The following is a 15,711-nucleotide window of genomic DNA, read 5'->3' as shown; positions in this document are numbered from 1 at the left end:
GACAGGCCGACTAGAGGGAATGCCATATTAGATCTAGTATTAGGTAATGAACCGGGTCAGGTGACAGATCTCTTGGTGGGTGAGCATTTGGGGGACAGCGACCACTGCTCCACCTTTGACATTGTCATGGACAGGGATAGGAGCAAAGCGGACAGGAGGATATTGGGGAAAGGTGAATTATGAGGCTATAAGGTGAGAACTTGGGAGTGTAAATTGGGATGACAGTTTTGAAGGGAAATGTACTATGGAGATGTGGTTGATGTTCAGGGATCTCTTGCAGGATGTTAGGGATAAATTTGTCTGGTGAGGCAGAGAAGGAATGGCAGGGTGAAGGAACCATGGTTGACAAGGGAGGTGGAACAACTAGTTAGGAAGAAGAAGGCCGCATACCCAAGGTGTAAGCAGCAAGGATCAGATAGGGCTCGTGAGGAATATAGAGAGGCAAGGAAGGAACTTAAGAAGGGGCTGAGGAGAGCAAGAAGGGGACATGAAAAGGCTTTAGCGAGTAGGGTTAAGGAGAATCCCAAGGCTTTTTTCTCGTATATGAAGAGCAGAAGGATGGCTAGAGTAAAAGTAGGTCCGATTAAAGACAAAAGTGGGAAGATGTGCCTGGATGCTGTGGAAGTGGGTGAGGTTCTCAATGAATACTTCTCTTCAGTATTCACCAAGGAGAGGGGTCTTGATGACACAGAGAACAGTGTTGGTAAGCGTAATGTTCCAGAGTATGTAGATATCAAGAGAGAGGATGTGTTGGAGTTGTTAGAAAATATTAGAACAGGTAAGTCCCGGGGGCCTGATGGAATATTCCCCAGGTTGCTACGTGAGGCGAGGGAGGAGATTGCTGGACCGTTGGCTAGGATCTTTGAGTCCTTGTTGTCCACGGGAATGGTACCGGAGGATTGGAGGGTGGTGAATGTTGTCCCCTTATTCAAAAAAGGTATTAGGGATAGTCCAGGGAATTACAGACCAAGTCCGTGGTGGGTAAGTTGTTAGAAAGGATTCTAAGAGATAGGATCTATGAGCATTTAGAGAATCATGGACCTATTAGGGACAGCCATCATGGCTTTGTGAAGGGAAGATCTTGCCTCACAAGCCTGATAGGGTTCTTTGAGGGTAGTGCAGTAGATGTGGTCTTACATGGATTTTAGTAATGGTAGGCGTCTTCAGAAGGTCAGGGGCAAGGGATCCTGGGAGGCTTGGCCATGTGGATTCAGAATTGGCTTGCCTGTAGAAAGCAGAGGGTTGTGGTGGAGGAAGTGCATTCGGATTGGAGGGCTGTGACTTGTGGTGTCCCACAGGGATCGGTTCTGGGACCTCTACTTTTTGTGATATTTATTAATGACTTAGATGAGGAGGTGGAAGGGTGGGTTAGCAAGTTTGCAGATGACACATAGATCAGTGGTGTAGTGGATAGTGTGGAGGGCTGTCGAAGCTTACAGAGGGATATTGATAGGATGCAGAGCTAGGCTGAGAAGTGGCAGATGGAGTTCAATCCGGAGAAGTGTGAGGTGGTATACTTTGGAAGGACAAACTCCAAGGCGGAGTACAAGGTTAATGGCAGGGTTCTGGGCAGTGTGGAGGAGCAGAGGGATCTGGGGGTTCATATCCACAGATCACTGAAAGTTGCCTCACAGGTGGATAGGGTAGTTAAGAAAGCTTATAGGATGTTAGCTTTCATAAGTCGTGGGATCGAGTTTAAGAGCCGCAAAGTAATGTTGCAGCTTTACAAAACTCTGGTTAGACCACACTTAGAGTACTGTGTCCAGTTCTGGTCACCTCATTATAGGAAGGATGTGGAGGCATTGGAGAGGGTGCAGGGGAGATTTACCAGGATGTTGCCTGGATTAGAGACTATGGATTATGAGGAGAGACTAAAGGAGCTAGGACTTTACTCATTGGAGAGAAGGAGGATGAGGGGAGACATGATAGATGTATACAAAATATTAAGAGGAGTAGATAGAGTGGACAGCCAGTGCCTCTTCTCCAGGACACCAATGCTCAATACAAGAGGGCATGGCTTTAAGGTAATGGGTAGAAAGTTCAAGGGAGATGTCAGATAGAGGTTTTTCACCCAGAGAGTGACTGGTGCATGGAATGCGCTGCCTGGTGTGGTGGTGGAGGCTGATACGTTGGTCAAGTTTAAGAGATTGTTAGATAAGCATATGGAGGAATTTAAAATAGAGGGATATGTGGGAGGAAGGGGTTAGATAGTCTTAGGTGTGGTTTGAAGGTCGGCACAACATGGTGGGCCGAAGGGCCTGTATTGTGCTATATTGTTCTATGTCTTGCACTGTACTGCTGCCGCAAAACAACAAATTTCATGATATATGTCAGTGATAATAAAACTGATCTGTATCAGAGTTATTTTAATACTTGGCTAATTCTTCACTTAATGCTTTATTTCAAATCGTCCTGGTAAAGTAATGGTTTGTGTTTTATTTATTAGTTAATACTTTTTGAATGAGTACATCTGGTGCATGCCTTAATTTGTTCTTGGTATCAGACACAATCAATTCCATAGAAGCAAAATCACCATTGAACTGTTATGAGTCCTTCTGCATATGACTGAGCAGAACAGTAGTTTGACGGTTCTTCCTGCAGATTTGGAAAGATGACATGCAGTGTTCAAACACTACACAATGTAACAACTGACCTGAAAGATTTATGGTACTGTTCACTTTACATTTGGGGAGAGGTTAGGTTTAAATTTAATTCCTGCTTATTGTGTCTTTGATGAAACTGTGGGAGTAAGAGGTGACTTGGTTATGATTCCCCTTCTGATGGAATAACCCAGTGGCAGTTGTTGAAGCCCATCTTTGAAAAGTGTTCATAAGTGAAAGATATATAAAAAACAGTGTAAGCAAAAAATCTGTAAACAATAACCATTATTCTTTGTATCCTAAATAGCTTTGCTTCTTTTGGAAAGAACACTACTGATGATGACAGGTGAAGAAGAGCTGATATAGATTGGGATAGATTTCTCTTAATTCTTCTCTCCTTTTCTCATGTGTCCTTCTGAAGAGGTAACATGGGCATTGGCTACCTGATCATCCATGAACATACACAAAATGCTGGAAGAACTCAGCAGGTCAGGCAGCATCTGTGGAGAGAAATAAATAGTCGATGTTTCAGGTCGAAACCCTTCATCAGGAACCCAAAACGTCAACTGTTTATTTCTCTCCATAGATGCTGCCTGACCTGCTGAGTTCCTTTAGCATTTTGTGTGTGTTGTTCCAGATTCCGACATCTGCAGATTCTCTTGTGTAATCATCCAGAAACTCTCTATAGCTATTCACTACAGAGATCGTACCATTGAGTCCCTTTCTGGCTTCTGGTGGTTACTGCACATATCTGGCTAGTGTGGTGCCTTTATTTTTGGCACTGCAGGTGCTAGCTTTGGTGGAATTTTGATTGCAATCTCGAACGTCTTGTGGAGCATGCTAATTGGTGTGCGAAGTAATCAGTGGGTGATGTAAACCCTTCTGTAACTGAATTGATATTTGCTTTGCCAGATTGCATTTGGTGCATTTATGGAGCCCAAAGTTTAAATAGTGTACAGGATAGCAAGGAGAACCTACTCCTTCTGCTGCCACCTCTGTACCAGTTAAAGAATTCCACAATTATTCATAGATTGTTAATCTCGTGATTAGGTAGGGAGTCAGCTTGTTCAGGAGACTTTAGCTGCAGAATAGTTTTCAACTTAATTTGGAGGTGAAGGTCCATTCTTAAATGGAAGCATTAATTGTAGTCCATTTTGGACACCAGTCTATGTCTGGTCTCACTGCTTTGCTGCGCACCTGTGCTCCATCTGCGATGGCTGTCTGGATCTCCCTGTGGCCAACCATCTTAATTCTCCTCCCTGTTCCCACACTGACACATCTGTCCTTGGCCTTCTCTACTGCCAAGATGAGGCTAAACGCAAACTAGAGAAAGAGCATGTCATATTCCACCTGGGTAGTCTACAACCCAATGGCATTAACATTTGAATTCTCCAACTTCCAGTAACTGCTCCCCCTCTGTCCCTTCTCTCTCTCCTCCTGATCTACCTGACCCCCATCACCATGCCTCTTTCCCTTCCTCCACCTTTTCTATCTGCCCATCACCCACACACTCCCCCCACTGGTTCCCCTCTCCCACTGTTCCCATGTGCCGTCCTTGCCTCCCTCCCTTGATTCCATGCTTCAGAATCCATCATCTCCAGCCCTTTGCTACTTTCATCTACCAGCTGTCAGCTTCTGATGCTACTCCCACTCTCCCTTTCCCCATCTGTCTATCACACCCCCACTCCCTCCCCTGCACCTGAATCTACCTATCACCTGCCAGCTCTTGCTCCACCCTTCCCTCCATCTTTTTATACTGGCTATCTCCTCTTTATCTTTCAGTCGAGATGAAGGATCTCAACCCGAAATGTCGACTGTCCAATTCCCTCCATAGATGCTGCCTGACCTGCTGAGTTTCTCCAGTGCTTTGTATGTTGCCAGAGTAGTTGGCACTGGCTGAATGGTGGCAATGATAGATGTGGACTCAAATTTTGGGTGCTACATACAGACTCAAACTGCCACAGGATCCTCCTGGTAATTAAATTGTGTGTTTTTCCAGCATAATTGAATTTCTAGGCCTTCATGCTGTCATCTTTGTAGAAAAAGGCTACGATTCCTAAGAGCTACATACTTTTTGCTTTAACTTGGTATTTTAGGTTTGCTGATTATCACACAACAGGTATGGTGAATCTGAAACCTTTCACAACACCATGCAATGCATCCCTTTCAAGATGACCAGTGTAGTAGTACTTAAATGTAGTTACTGTTGTAAGGTGAAAAACTCAACAGTCATTTTATGCAATGCGAACTCCCATATTGATGTATTAATAATTCATTAAATCTATTTTGGTAAACTTCATTGAAGCATCAGTAGTGGCCTGGACAGCAGATTTTAATCTTGTGTTGTTCTTTAAAATAGTGCCAAGGGATTTTTGTGTACACCAGAGAGAGCAGATGGGCCCACCTTGCTTTTTTACTTGTTATCACTTTGATCATTACATCTTTGATACCACAGTCAGGTGTCAATTTCAGTATTTTTTCTTCGGATCCCTGAAATTGGACACAAACCCATAATTTTTTACTTGGAAGCCAGCATTACTGCATACTGAGTCACTCTTGACAGACCTACTTGGAATCAACTAGATTTCACAAACTGTCAGGTTATTTCAATAAATAACAAAATCATCCCTTTAATAGATGAGGAAACATCGCCTTGTGGGTGCCAGTCTTGCAAATGTAGCAATAATAAATAGTACTGTGTAAATTTAATCAAATGAAATTAGTTTTCATTGTAATCCATATTGTGAAGCAAATATTGAAATCTAATTTTTTTTTTACATAGATAAATTTGACCAGTTTTGGGCCATCAATCGAAAACTTATGGAGTATCCAACAGAGGAAGGAGGATTCCGATATGTTCCTTTTAGGATATATCAGGTGATAATCTTCTCTACATGTAGTCAAATTTTCTGTTGTTCCTATGATTGCAAAATGTGAAATTGCATTGCTCTGTCTTTTGGATACTTGAAAGCAGTTCTGAAAATTTCACTTGGGTCTTGCTTTAAAAAGGTAGGCCAATGGTGAGAAAAGAGGACTGTTACTTTCATCTCAATTAAATGTTACTTTACAGGGCAAGTGCTGATTCTTCCAGTGTCCATTAGGATGTAATTTTTATCTGGTGATTGACATTGCTTCTGTAGTATATTCCCATATGGTTTAACAGATAAAAAAACTATTGTTCCATTGTATCCGCTTAATCTCCTCCTCCATGTTATGGGATGCATGGTGACCTATGTTTAATGAGATGATGAGGGGTTTTAGCTGCTGGTTATACTCTCCTACCAGCATCTGAGTCTGTGAGTTCAGTCGAGTTGAATGTTGGGAAGTAAGCAATTGTTGGGCCAATAAATTGGCAATTGTTCAGCTTTGGTGATCAAAGAAATGCATGCAGCTGTTTTGCATATAGTCACCTCCCAATAGCTGAGTTATTTTTTCATTATTGTAAACTGCTCATTTTATAATTCAAATCTCTGGCTCAGCATTCACAATACTCGCAGAAGAGTACCATAGCTTGAAAGACTTCAAATTTGGTATACAAAGCGAAGTGTTATTTCTTTCTTGCATGTGCTGTTTTTTAGTATCTGTGAAGAAAGGAGTGAATGTAGTGTGTGGTAGGATGTTATTTTGAACATGGGTTTTCATCCAAAAGTATGGATTGAATCATTTTGAGGTGTCTGAGGTAGGATTTGGTAATCAGTTTTATTCAACTCTTACAGATGTGAAAAAAAAGTTTTTTTTGTATTTATTAGGTAAAATGAAGCCCTCAAAGTTGAGTTGCTGCTCTAGTTGAAAGAATGTCGCAGTAAAATAATTTCTCATTATACTGTATAGTAGTCATTTCCAGTAAAACTCCGATAACTCAGTATCTGATTGTTTGGAATCCTGATTATTCGACATCTGGGTCACTGATTAGTCCTGGGTGTACAGCTGGGTTGAGGTTGGGAACACCAGAACATGGGTGGGTTTTCAGTTGGAGTTGGGGTCCAGAATGCCTTCATTTTTCAGCTCATTTGACAAGCTGAGACTTGCTGGATCCTGTATCCTGCTCCCTTTAAACTCAGTGGTTTAACTGAGAAATTTACTGTGTTGTGACATGTTTATTTTAAGAAAAGTGAAATAAGACCATGTTGAGGTATTAACAGAAGTAACATCCAATAGAGTAGAAAATCTGTACAACCAAAGTCCTCGGTGCTGTATTATTGGAGTTTTACTGATTACAAACTTGAATCATTGCCTTCTGGTTACATCACTGATATAAAATTTGTACAGTAAATAGTGGAGTGTGTTAAAATGTGATGATTGCAGCAATATACTGTTACTGTCTATCACGTTGGATCCAGTGGGAGTTTGAGCATAAGCTCTCTTTCTCCAATGTAAATGTTTTAAAAAAAAGCCAAATATTTACCTAATAGGGTAGAAAGTGGTTAATACACTGAAACCCATACAGGGCCAAGAATTGGAAAACTAGCCTTCAAGACAAACTGCTGATAGGTGTTTGCGTTGATGAACAGCATTGAACTAAGTATTATCATTAGCCAAAGGTGTTCATAAAAACCTTCTTGTAATTGAACAGAGTCAAATTAAGTATTCCCAACTAAATTTGGCTGATGGCTTCACACAGTATATAACTTCATTAGACATCCAGTTTAATTTTAAAATAATTTCAAGTTACTTTTTCTAGGAATCTCGAGTTTAAATAAAATGTTGTTATTAATTAGTTGCCTCCATGGTTGCTATTATGTATTCTGATACTTGCACATTCTTCAATGCAAGGAGGAACTAGAGTTGGGAATTTGAAGTTTAAAAGTAGTGTCCCATAGGGACCTGTTTTGGGGACATTGTTATTAATTGTATACAAGAGTGACATAGACTCAGAAGTTGGTGATATTCTACCAATTTGCAGATACTGAATCATTGGGTTTAGTTCATAATGTGGGGAACTGCATCAAAATAGAGGAAGAGACAAAACAGACTTGTGGGGTGGATGCAAATGACAAATGAGACTCAGTTTAAATAAAACACCAACTAGTCTTGGTAATAGTGACCTGGCAAAATTATTGAAAGTTTAAACAAAATACCTATCTGGTTATTAATGCCCTTCAAGGAGAAGAAATCTATCATCTTTATTTAGACTGGCCTACATGTAACTCCAGACACATCCCATGTGGTTGGCTCTCAAATGCTCTCTGAAATGGCCTAGCAAGCCAATCATTTGTACCAATATTGCTATGTTTAATTAAGGAAGGAATGAAACTGGTCAGATCACTCAGCATTGATCGAGGCTTCCAGCCAGTAAACCTTGTAAAGTCTTCCTCTTAAACCTCTGGAGACTGACATCACTATTGAGTGAGCTGTCCAGCTTGTCATAGTCATATTCACAGAACCATATGTTACAGACAATGTGCCAGACCCATCCTTAACAATCCTTGGGTACATCTTATCCTACCAGCAGGACAAGCTCACCAGAGGTGGAGGCACAGTGGAGGAAGTAGCTCTTGGAGTCTGAAGCATTGACTACAGACCCCATGAATTTTCATTGGATCAGGTCAGACCTAGGAAAGGAAACTTGCTGATTACTACTTGCTGTCCTCCACCAGCTAATGAATCAGTGCTCCTCCATGTTGTACAACAATTGGAAGAAGCAACCAATCTAGATTACTTCATGTGTTTGTTGCCAAGATCGGCTTGGTAGCATCACCCAGACTGAGTTGACTGAGTAATAAAGTACATGGCTGCAAGATTGGCTCTAGAACCAGTAATGAGTTAACCAACATGAGTACTAACCCTGATGGATCTTGTTGTTGCTAATCTGTGGACAGATGCTTCTGTCCACAATAGCACTGGTAAAAGTGATCACATGTCTTGTGGAGACAAACTGCCATCTTCACATCATGGACCCCTTCCATCTTGAGCATGTGTGTGTGGCAAACTGCTGAATAAGATCGTCTCAGAGAACATCTGGCAGCACAAAACTTGGCATTGATGAGGCACTGTGGAACATCAGCAACAGTGGTCCTAGTGAAACGTTTGGGTTTCATTAGGACCACTCCTCTCCAGACCTCATTGGTCCAAATGTTGAATTCTAGAAAAGTTCAGAACCAGCAACGTATGAATACAAATTACTAAAAAATCAAAAAGTATTTGCTTACGTGGGAGGGAGAATGTGGCAGTTGTCACCATCTGGGTGAATTGAGGGGTTTTATTGTATTTAAGGGCAATTAGAGGAAGGTTCAAATAATCTATCTGTTTACTATAGATTCTATATAAATCTGCTTATCCAGTTTCCCTTTATATGTATGTTTTGAAATTGGGGGTAGAAGAAGATTGTGCTTGGCACATTTCTAAGCTTGTACAGGTCAAATTACTTAGGAGTACACTATTGTATTTGAAAAATCAGGTATGGAGGATGTTTTGCCAGCAAAAGATCCAGTGTAGTTTGTGAGTAAATATTGTCATTGGAAGAACTTGTGGGATCAGAAACGATATGACCCAGAAGTTACCTTCGCGCACACCTTGATATTGAGATATCTGACCAAATGGTCAATTGGACAAAGTATTAAAAAGGTAGCTTATGCTTGTATAATTGTATTTCAGTAATATATCACTGACTTTCAGAGTGAAGACTTATCCTCTGAAAATCTGGTGGGTTAATGCACCACCCAGTGTACTTATTACTGAGCCATGTACTTCGGAAGGTCCTGGAGTTAGTTATTATTTCTTGCTGAGATAATTAATGCCAGCCATGGTGTGTTGGGTATGAATCTTTGTTTCTTACTCTAGCAGAAAGAAAGGTCATCTTCTGAGTCCCCTCCAGTGACCCTCATTTGAAAAATTAATTACTTTGAAAAGGCAACTTTCTGTCTGGTGGTCCTGGTCACCCAGAATACGGCTATTGACGCTTTCTTTACAATGAAGCTGCAGCTGTTTCATGTGGGAACTCGTGGACCTTGCTGCAGTCCAAGATGGCCACATCTGCAGTAAGTGCTTGAGGCTGGACGAACTTCGGCTCAGAGTTGATGAGCTGGAGTCACAGCTACAAACACTGCGCAGCATAGGGGAGGGAGAGGGTTATGTAGACACGGTGCATCAGGTGACAGTCACCCCTCTTAGAGCAGGTACATCTGAGGTTCAGGAGGCAGATAGAATGGTGACTGTCAGGGGAGGGAAGAGGAAGAAGAAGTCAGGCAGGCAGACAGAGCAGAGAACCCCGGAGGCTGTTCCCCTCAGTAACAAGTTTTCTGCCTTGGAAGCTGTTGAGGGGGATGACCTGCAGGGGCCTAGCTGCAGTTACCAGGTCTCTGGCACTGGGACTGGTACTGCTGCTCAGAAGGGAAGGGTGGGAAAGAGACGTGCGGTAGTGATAGGGGACTCAATAGTCAGGGAAACAGATAGGAGGTTCTGTGGCAGTGAGCATGAATCCCGGATGGTATGTTGCCTCCCAGGTGCCAGGGTCCGGGATGTCACTGATCGGGTCCACAGGATTCTTGAGCGGGAGGGAGAGCAGCCAGAAGTTGTGGTCCATATTAGCACCAACGACATAGGTAGGAAGGGGGATGAGGTCCTGAAGAGTGAGTTCAGGGAGCTAGGCAGAAAATTGAGGAACAGGACCTCAAGGGTAGCAATCTCGGGATTGCTGCCAGTGCCACGTGATAGTGAAGGTAGGAATAGGAGGAGGTGGCAGATAAATGCGTGGCTGAGAAGCTGGTGCAGGAGGGAGGGTTTTAGATTTCTGGATCATTGGGATCTCTTCTCGGGAAGGTGGACCTGTACAGTGAGGACAGGTTACACCCAAACCAGAAGGGGGCCAATATCCTTGCGGCGAGATTTGCTAGGGTGGTTCGGGAGGGTTTAAGCTAGTTTGTGAGGGGGAAGGGAACCGGAGGAGTAGGTCAGAGGAAGAAGGGAATGGGGAAAAGTTAGATCAGACAGGTAGAGAGGCTTTGGGGAAGGAGAAGCAGAATACAGGCTATAAAAGTAGTAAGGTAGATGGACTGAAGTGTGTTTACTTAAATGCAAGAAATGTCAGGAATAAGGGGGATGAACTGAGGGCTTGGATAAGTATGGGGGACTATGATATCGTGGCTATTACTGAGACATGGCTGATGTCAGGAGAGGAGTGGATATTGAATATTCCTGGTTTTCGGTGTTTTAAGAGGGATAGGGAAGGGGGGAGAAGAGGAGGAGGGGTGGCGATACTGGTCAGGGACACTGTTACGGCTGTGGAAAAGATGGATGTTGTAGAAGGATCACCTCTAGAGTCCGTATGGGTGGAATTAAGGAACAAGAAAGGAGCAGTTACTCTACTGGAAGTATTCTATAGGCCCCCCGGTAGCAGTAGAGATATAGAGGAGCAGATTGGCAGGCAGTGTTTGGAGAGAAGCAAAAATAACAGGGTTGTTATAATGGGAGACTTCAACTTCCCAAATATAGACTGGAACCTGCTTAGTGCCAAAGGTTTAGATGGGACGGAATTTGTTAAATGTGTCCAGGAGGGATTCCTGACGCAGTATGTTGACAGGCCGACTAGAGGGAATGCCATGTTAGATCTAGTTTTAGGAAATGAACCGGGACAGGTGAAGGACCATTTGGGGGACAGTGACCATTGCTCCATAACCTTTAAAATTGTCATGGACAGGGACAGGTGCAGAGAGGACAAGAGGTTTTTCAATTGGGGAAGGGCGAACTATGAGGCTATAAGGAGAGAACTTGGGAGTGTAAATTGGGATGTCCTTTTTGAAGGAAAATGTACCATGGAGATGTGGTCGATGTTCAGGGATCTTATGCAGAATGTTAGGGATAAATATGTCCCGGTGAGGCAGAGAAGGAATGGCAGGGTGAAGGAACCGTACTCGTTAGGGAGAAGAAGGTAGCATACGTGAGGTATAAGCAGCAAGGTTCAGACAGGGCCCGTGAGGAATATAGAATAGTGAGGAAGGAACTTAAGAAAGGGCTGAGGAGAGCTAGAAGGGGACATGAAAAGGCTTTGGCTAGTAGGGTTAAGGAAAATCCCAAGGCCTTTTTCAAGTACGTGAAGGGTAGGAGGATGGCTAGGGTAAAGGTAGGTCCGATTAAGGACAAAGGTGGGAGAATTTGCCTGGAGGCGGCGGAAGTGGGAGAAGTTCTCAATGAGTACTTCTCTTCGGTATTCACCAGGGAGAGGGGTCTTGATGATGTGGAAGGGAGTGCTGGTAGGGGTAATGTTCTCGAGGTTGTAGATATCAAGAGAGAGAATGTGTTGAAGTTGTTAAATAATATTAAAACAGATAAATCTCCGGGGCCTGACGGGATTTTCCCCAGGCTGCTTCGAGAGGCTAGGAAGGAGATTGTTGAACCGCTGGTAAGGATCTTTGAGTCCTTGTTGTCCACGGGGATGGTGCCAGAGGATTGGAGGGTTGCGAATGTTGTCCCCTTGTTCAAAAAAGGTAATAGGGATAGGCCAGGGAATTATAGACCGGTGAGTCTCACGTCTGTGGTGGGTAAGCTGTTAGAAAGGATTCTAAGGGATAGGATTTATGAACACCTAGAGAATCATGGACTGATTAGGGACAGCCAGCATGGCTTTGTGAAGGGAAGATCTTGCCTCACAAGCCTGATAGAGTTCTTTGAGGAGGCGACCCGGAAGATTGATGAGGGCAGTGCGGTGGATGTGGTTTACATGGATTTTAGTAAGGCGTTTGATAAGGTTTCTCATGGTAGGCTTCTTCAGAAGGTCAGAGGCCGAGGGATCCAAGGAAGCTTGGCTGTGTGGATTAGGAATTGGCTTGCATGTAGAAAGCAGAGGGTTGTGGTGGAAGGAGTGCCCTCGGATTGGAAGGCAGTGACTAGTGGTGTCCCGCAGGGATCGGTTCTGGGACCTCTACTTTTTGTGATATTTATAGATGACTTAGATGAGGGGGTGGAGGGCTGGGTTAGTAAGTTTGCGGACGACACTAAGATAGGCGGTGTTGTGGATAGTGTGGAGGGCTGTCGGAACTTACAGAGGGATATTGATAGGATGCAGAGCTGGGCTGACAAGTGGCAGATGGAGTTCAATCCGGAGAAGTGTGAGGTGGTACACTTTGGAAGGACAAACTCCAGGGCAGAGTACTGGGTGAATGGCAAGGTACTTGGCAGTGTGGAGGAGCAGAGGGATCTGGGGGTTCATATTCACAGTTCATTGAAAGTTGCCTCACAGGTGGAAAGAGCAGTTAAGAAGGCCAATGGGATGTTGGCTTTCATAAATCGCGGGATTGAGTTTAAGAGCTGCGAGGTGATGATGCAGCTTTACAAAACTCTAGTTAGGCCACACTTAGAGTACTGTGTTCAGTTCTGGTCGCCTCATTATAGGAAGGATGTGGAGGCGTCGGCGAGGGTGCAGAGGAGATTTACCAGGATGCTGCCTGGATTAGAGAGTATTGAATATGAGGAGAGGCTTAAGGTACTAGGGCTTTATTCACTGGAAAGGAGGAGGATGAGAGGAGACATGATAGAGGTATATAAAATACTGAGAGGAATAGATAGAGTAGACAGTCAGCGCCTCCTTCCCAGGGCACCAATGCTCAAGACGAGAGAGCATGGCTTTAAGGTTATGGGTGGGAGGTTCAGGGGAGATGTCAGGGGGAGGTTTTTCACCCAGAGAGTGGTTGGTGCATGGAATGCACTGCCTGGGGTGGTGGTGGAGGCAGATACATTGAACAGGTTCAAGAGCTTGTTGGATAGGCATATGGAGGAGTGTGGGATGGGGGGATATGTGGGAGGGTGGTTTGATGGACGGCACAACATGGTGGGCCGAAGGGCCTGTTTTGTGCTGTATGGTTCTATGGTTCTATGGTTTAAGACTGGCAATGACTGGAGAACATTTTAGTGAAATTAAGCACAGAAATCCAAAGCTGGTGTCATTGTTATCCCACTACTTGAATATACTGATGCTTACCTTTAGACTTTATATTTTTCCTTTAAAAAAATGATTGTTGGCAATTTATTTTTCTTTTACTTTTATTCAGACCCTTAATTCCATCTGTAATTTTCATTCTTTATTTTGCTACAAAAATTGGCTTGGAGTGAGAGTGTCTGTGTGTGTGTGTTTTGTCTGTGTGTATAGAGGCTATCTGTTGCTCGTCCTTTTCATGAGCATCATAGATCCTTTGCATACAATACTGCATTAAGAAAATCTCCAGCCATGATCAAGATGTACCATTTCCTGCAACACTGAGAGCAAATTCTGGGTTGTATTGCTTTTGAATATCAATGAATTGATACAGCCTAAGTTAAAGCAAATTGAAATGAAAGTGTGGCAACTACTTTTAAAAGAAATGGTAACATTCTTCTTTTTTATATATTTAGAACACCATTTGCATTGTTAATTCCTTTAATACAATAACACATCCCAAGGTGTTTCCAGGAAACTTTGATACCGACTCACAATAGACCAAAAATTAGGTCAGAAGTTTTTAAGGAGTGTCTATAAAACATGGAAAGGGTAGGACGGTGAGCTTTAGAAAACAAATTTTAAGGTCTAGCAGCTGAAAGTACAATTGACAGTACTAGAATAATGGAAATCTGAGTCCCATAATGCTAGAAATGGAGGAGTACTGATATCACAAAGGCTTTTAGGGCTGGAGAAGATTACAGAAGTAGGCATTTACAGAGACCAGGCAAGGACGTACTTCCTAGGAACTGGGAAAGAAGGCCAGATCTTCATGTGTAGAGAACCTCTTGGAAGCATGAGGATAATGTGGGTCAGGAATAAGGTAGGCGAGCTTGAAGCTCAGATACGAATGGGTAAGTATGATGTTGTTGGGATAACGGAGACATGGCTGCAGGGAGATCAGACCTGGGAAATGAATTTTCAAGGGTATACATGCTATCGTAAGGACAGGAAGGTGGGCAGAGGGGGTGGGGTGGCCCTGTTGGTGAGGAATGAGATTCAGTCCCTTGCAAGGGGGGACATTGAATCAGAAGTAGAGTCAGTGTGGATAGAACTGAGGAACTGTAAGGGCAAAAAGACCCTAATGGGTGTTATCTACAGGCCTCCGAACGGTGGCATGGATATTGGGTGCAAGCTGAATAGTGAGTTAATGTTGGCATGTGGCAAGGGTAATGTCACATTAGTTATGGGAGATTTCAATATGCAAGTGGACTGGGAAAATCAGGCTGGTACTGGACCCCAGGAAAGGGAATTTATAGAGTGCCTCCGGGATGCATTCTTGGAGCAGCTGGTACGAGAGCCGACCAGGGAGAGGGCTATTCTGGATTTAGTGCTGTGTAATGAGCAGGATTTGATAAGAGAACTCGAAGTAAAGGAGCTATTGGGAGGTAGTGACCATAACATGATAAGTTTTTATATGCAATTGGAGAGGGAAAAGGGCAAATCAGAAGGGTCAATTTTGCAGTTGAACAAAGGAGACTATGGAGCCATGAGGGAGGAGCTGGCTAAAGTTGACTGGGTGGGCATCCTAGCAGAATTGTCAGTGGAACAGCAATGGCAGGTATTCTTGGGAATAATGCACAAGGTGCAGGATCAGTTTATTCCCCAGAGAAGGAAAGACTCAAAGAGGGGAAAGAGGCCACCGTGGCTGACAAAGGAAGTCAGAGATAGCATTGTGTTAAAAAGGAAGAAGTATGGCAGAGCCAAGCTGAGTGGGAAGATAGAAGATTGGGAAATTTTTAAGGTGCAGCAGAATTTAACTAAAAAGGTAATTCGGGAAGAAAAAATGAGGTACGAAGGCAAGCTAGCCAGGAATATTAAGGAGGATAGCAAAAGCTTTTTTAGGTATGTGAAGGGAAAGAAGTTAGTTAGGAACAATGTTGGGCCCTTGAAGACTGAATCGGGTGAAATTATTACGGGAAACAGGGAGATGGCAGTCGAATTTAATAAGTACTTTGGATCTGTCTTCACGAGGGAAGACGTAAGAAATCTCCCAGAGGTAAGGATGGACAAAAGGCAGAGGGTGACAGAGGAACTGAAGTGGATTGACATTAGGAAAGAAATGGTGATGGGTAGACTAATGGGGCTGAAGACTGACAAATCCCCAGGTCCAGATGGTCTGCATCCCAGGGTACTAAAGGAGGTGACTCTAGAAATTGTGGATGCATTGGTGATCATTTTCCGATGTTCCTTAGATTCGGGGTC

General features: G+C 43.3%; 1 protein-coding gene across 2 annotated transcripts in view; it reads left to right on the top strand.

Moving 5' to 3' along the window:
- The window catches only part of atg5 (ATG5 autophagy related 5 homolog (S. cerevisiae)), a 184,779-nt gene that overhangs the window by 91,475 nt on the left and 77,593 nt on the right, over nt 1-15,711 (top strand). For both annotated transcript variants that reach the window (XM_052025046.1, XM_052025047.1), the window contains exon 6: nt 5,383-5,477. In XM_052025046.1, the coding sequence (XP_051881006.1) occupies nt 5,383-5,477 (95 nt within the window). The remainder of the gene's footprint in view (nt 1-5,382; nt 5,478-15,711) is intronic.

The sequence above is a fragment of the Pristis pectinata genome, chromosome 10, assembly GCF_009764475.1.
Source record: "Pristis pectinata isolate sPriPec2 chromosome 10, sPriPec2.1.pri, whole genome shotgun sequence".
Classification (NCBI taxonomy): domain Eukaryota; kingdom Metazoa; phylum Chordata; class Chondrichthyes; order Rhinopristiformes; family Pristidae; genus Pristis; species Pristis pectinata.
The sequence above is the reverse complement of the archived record's forward strand: the minus strand, read 5'-3'. Positions and strand labels throughout refer to the sequence as shown.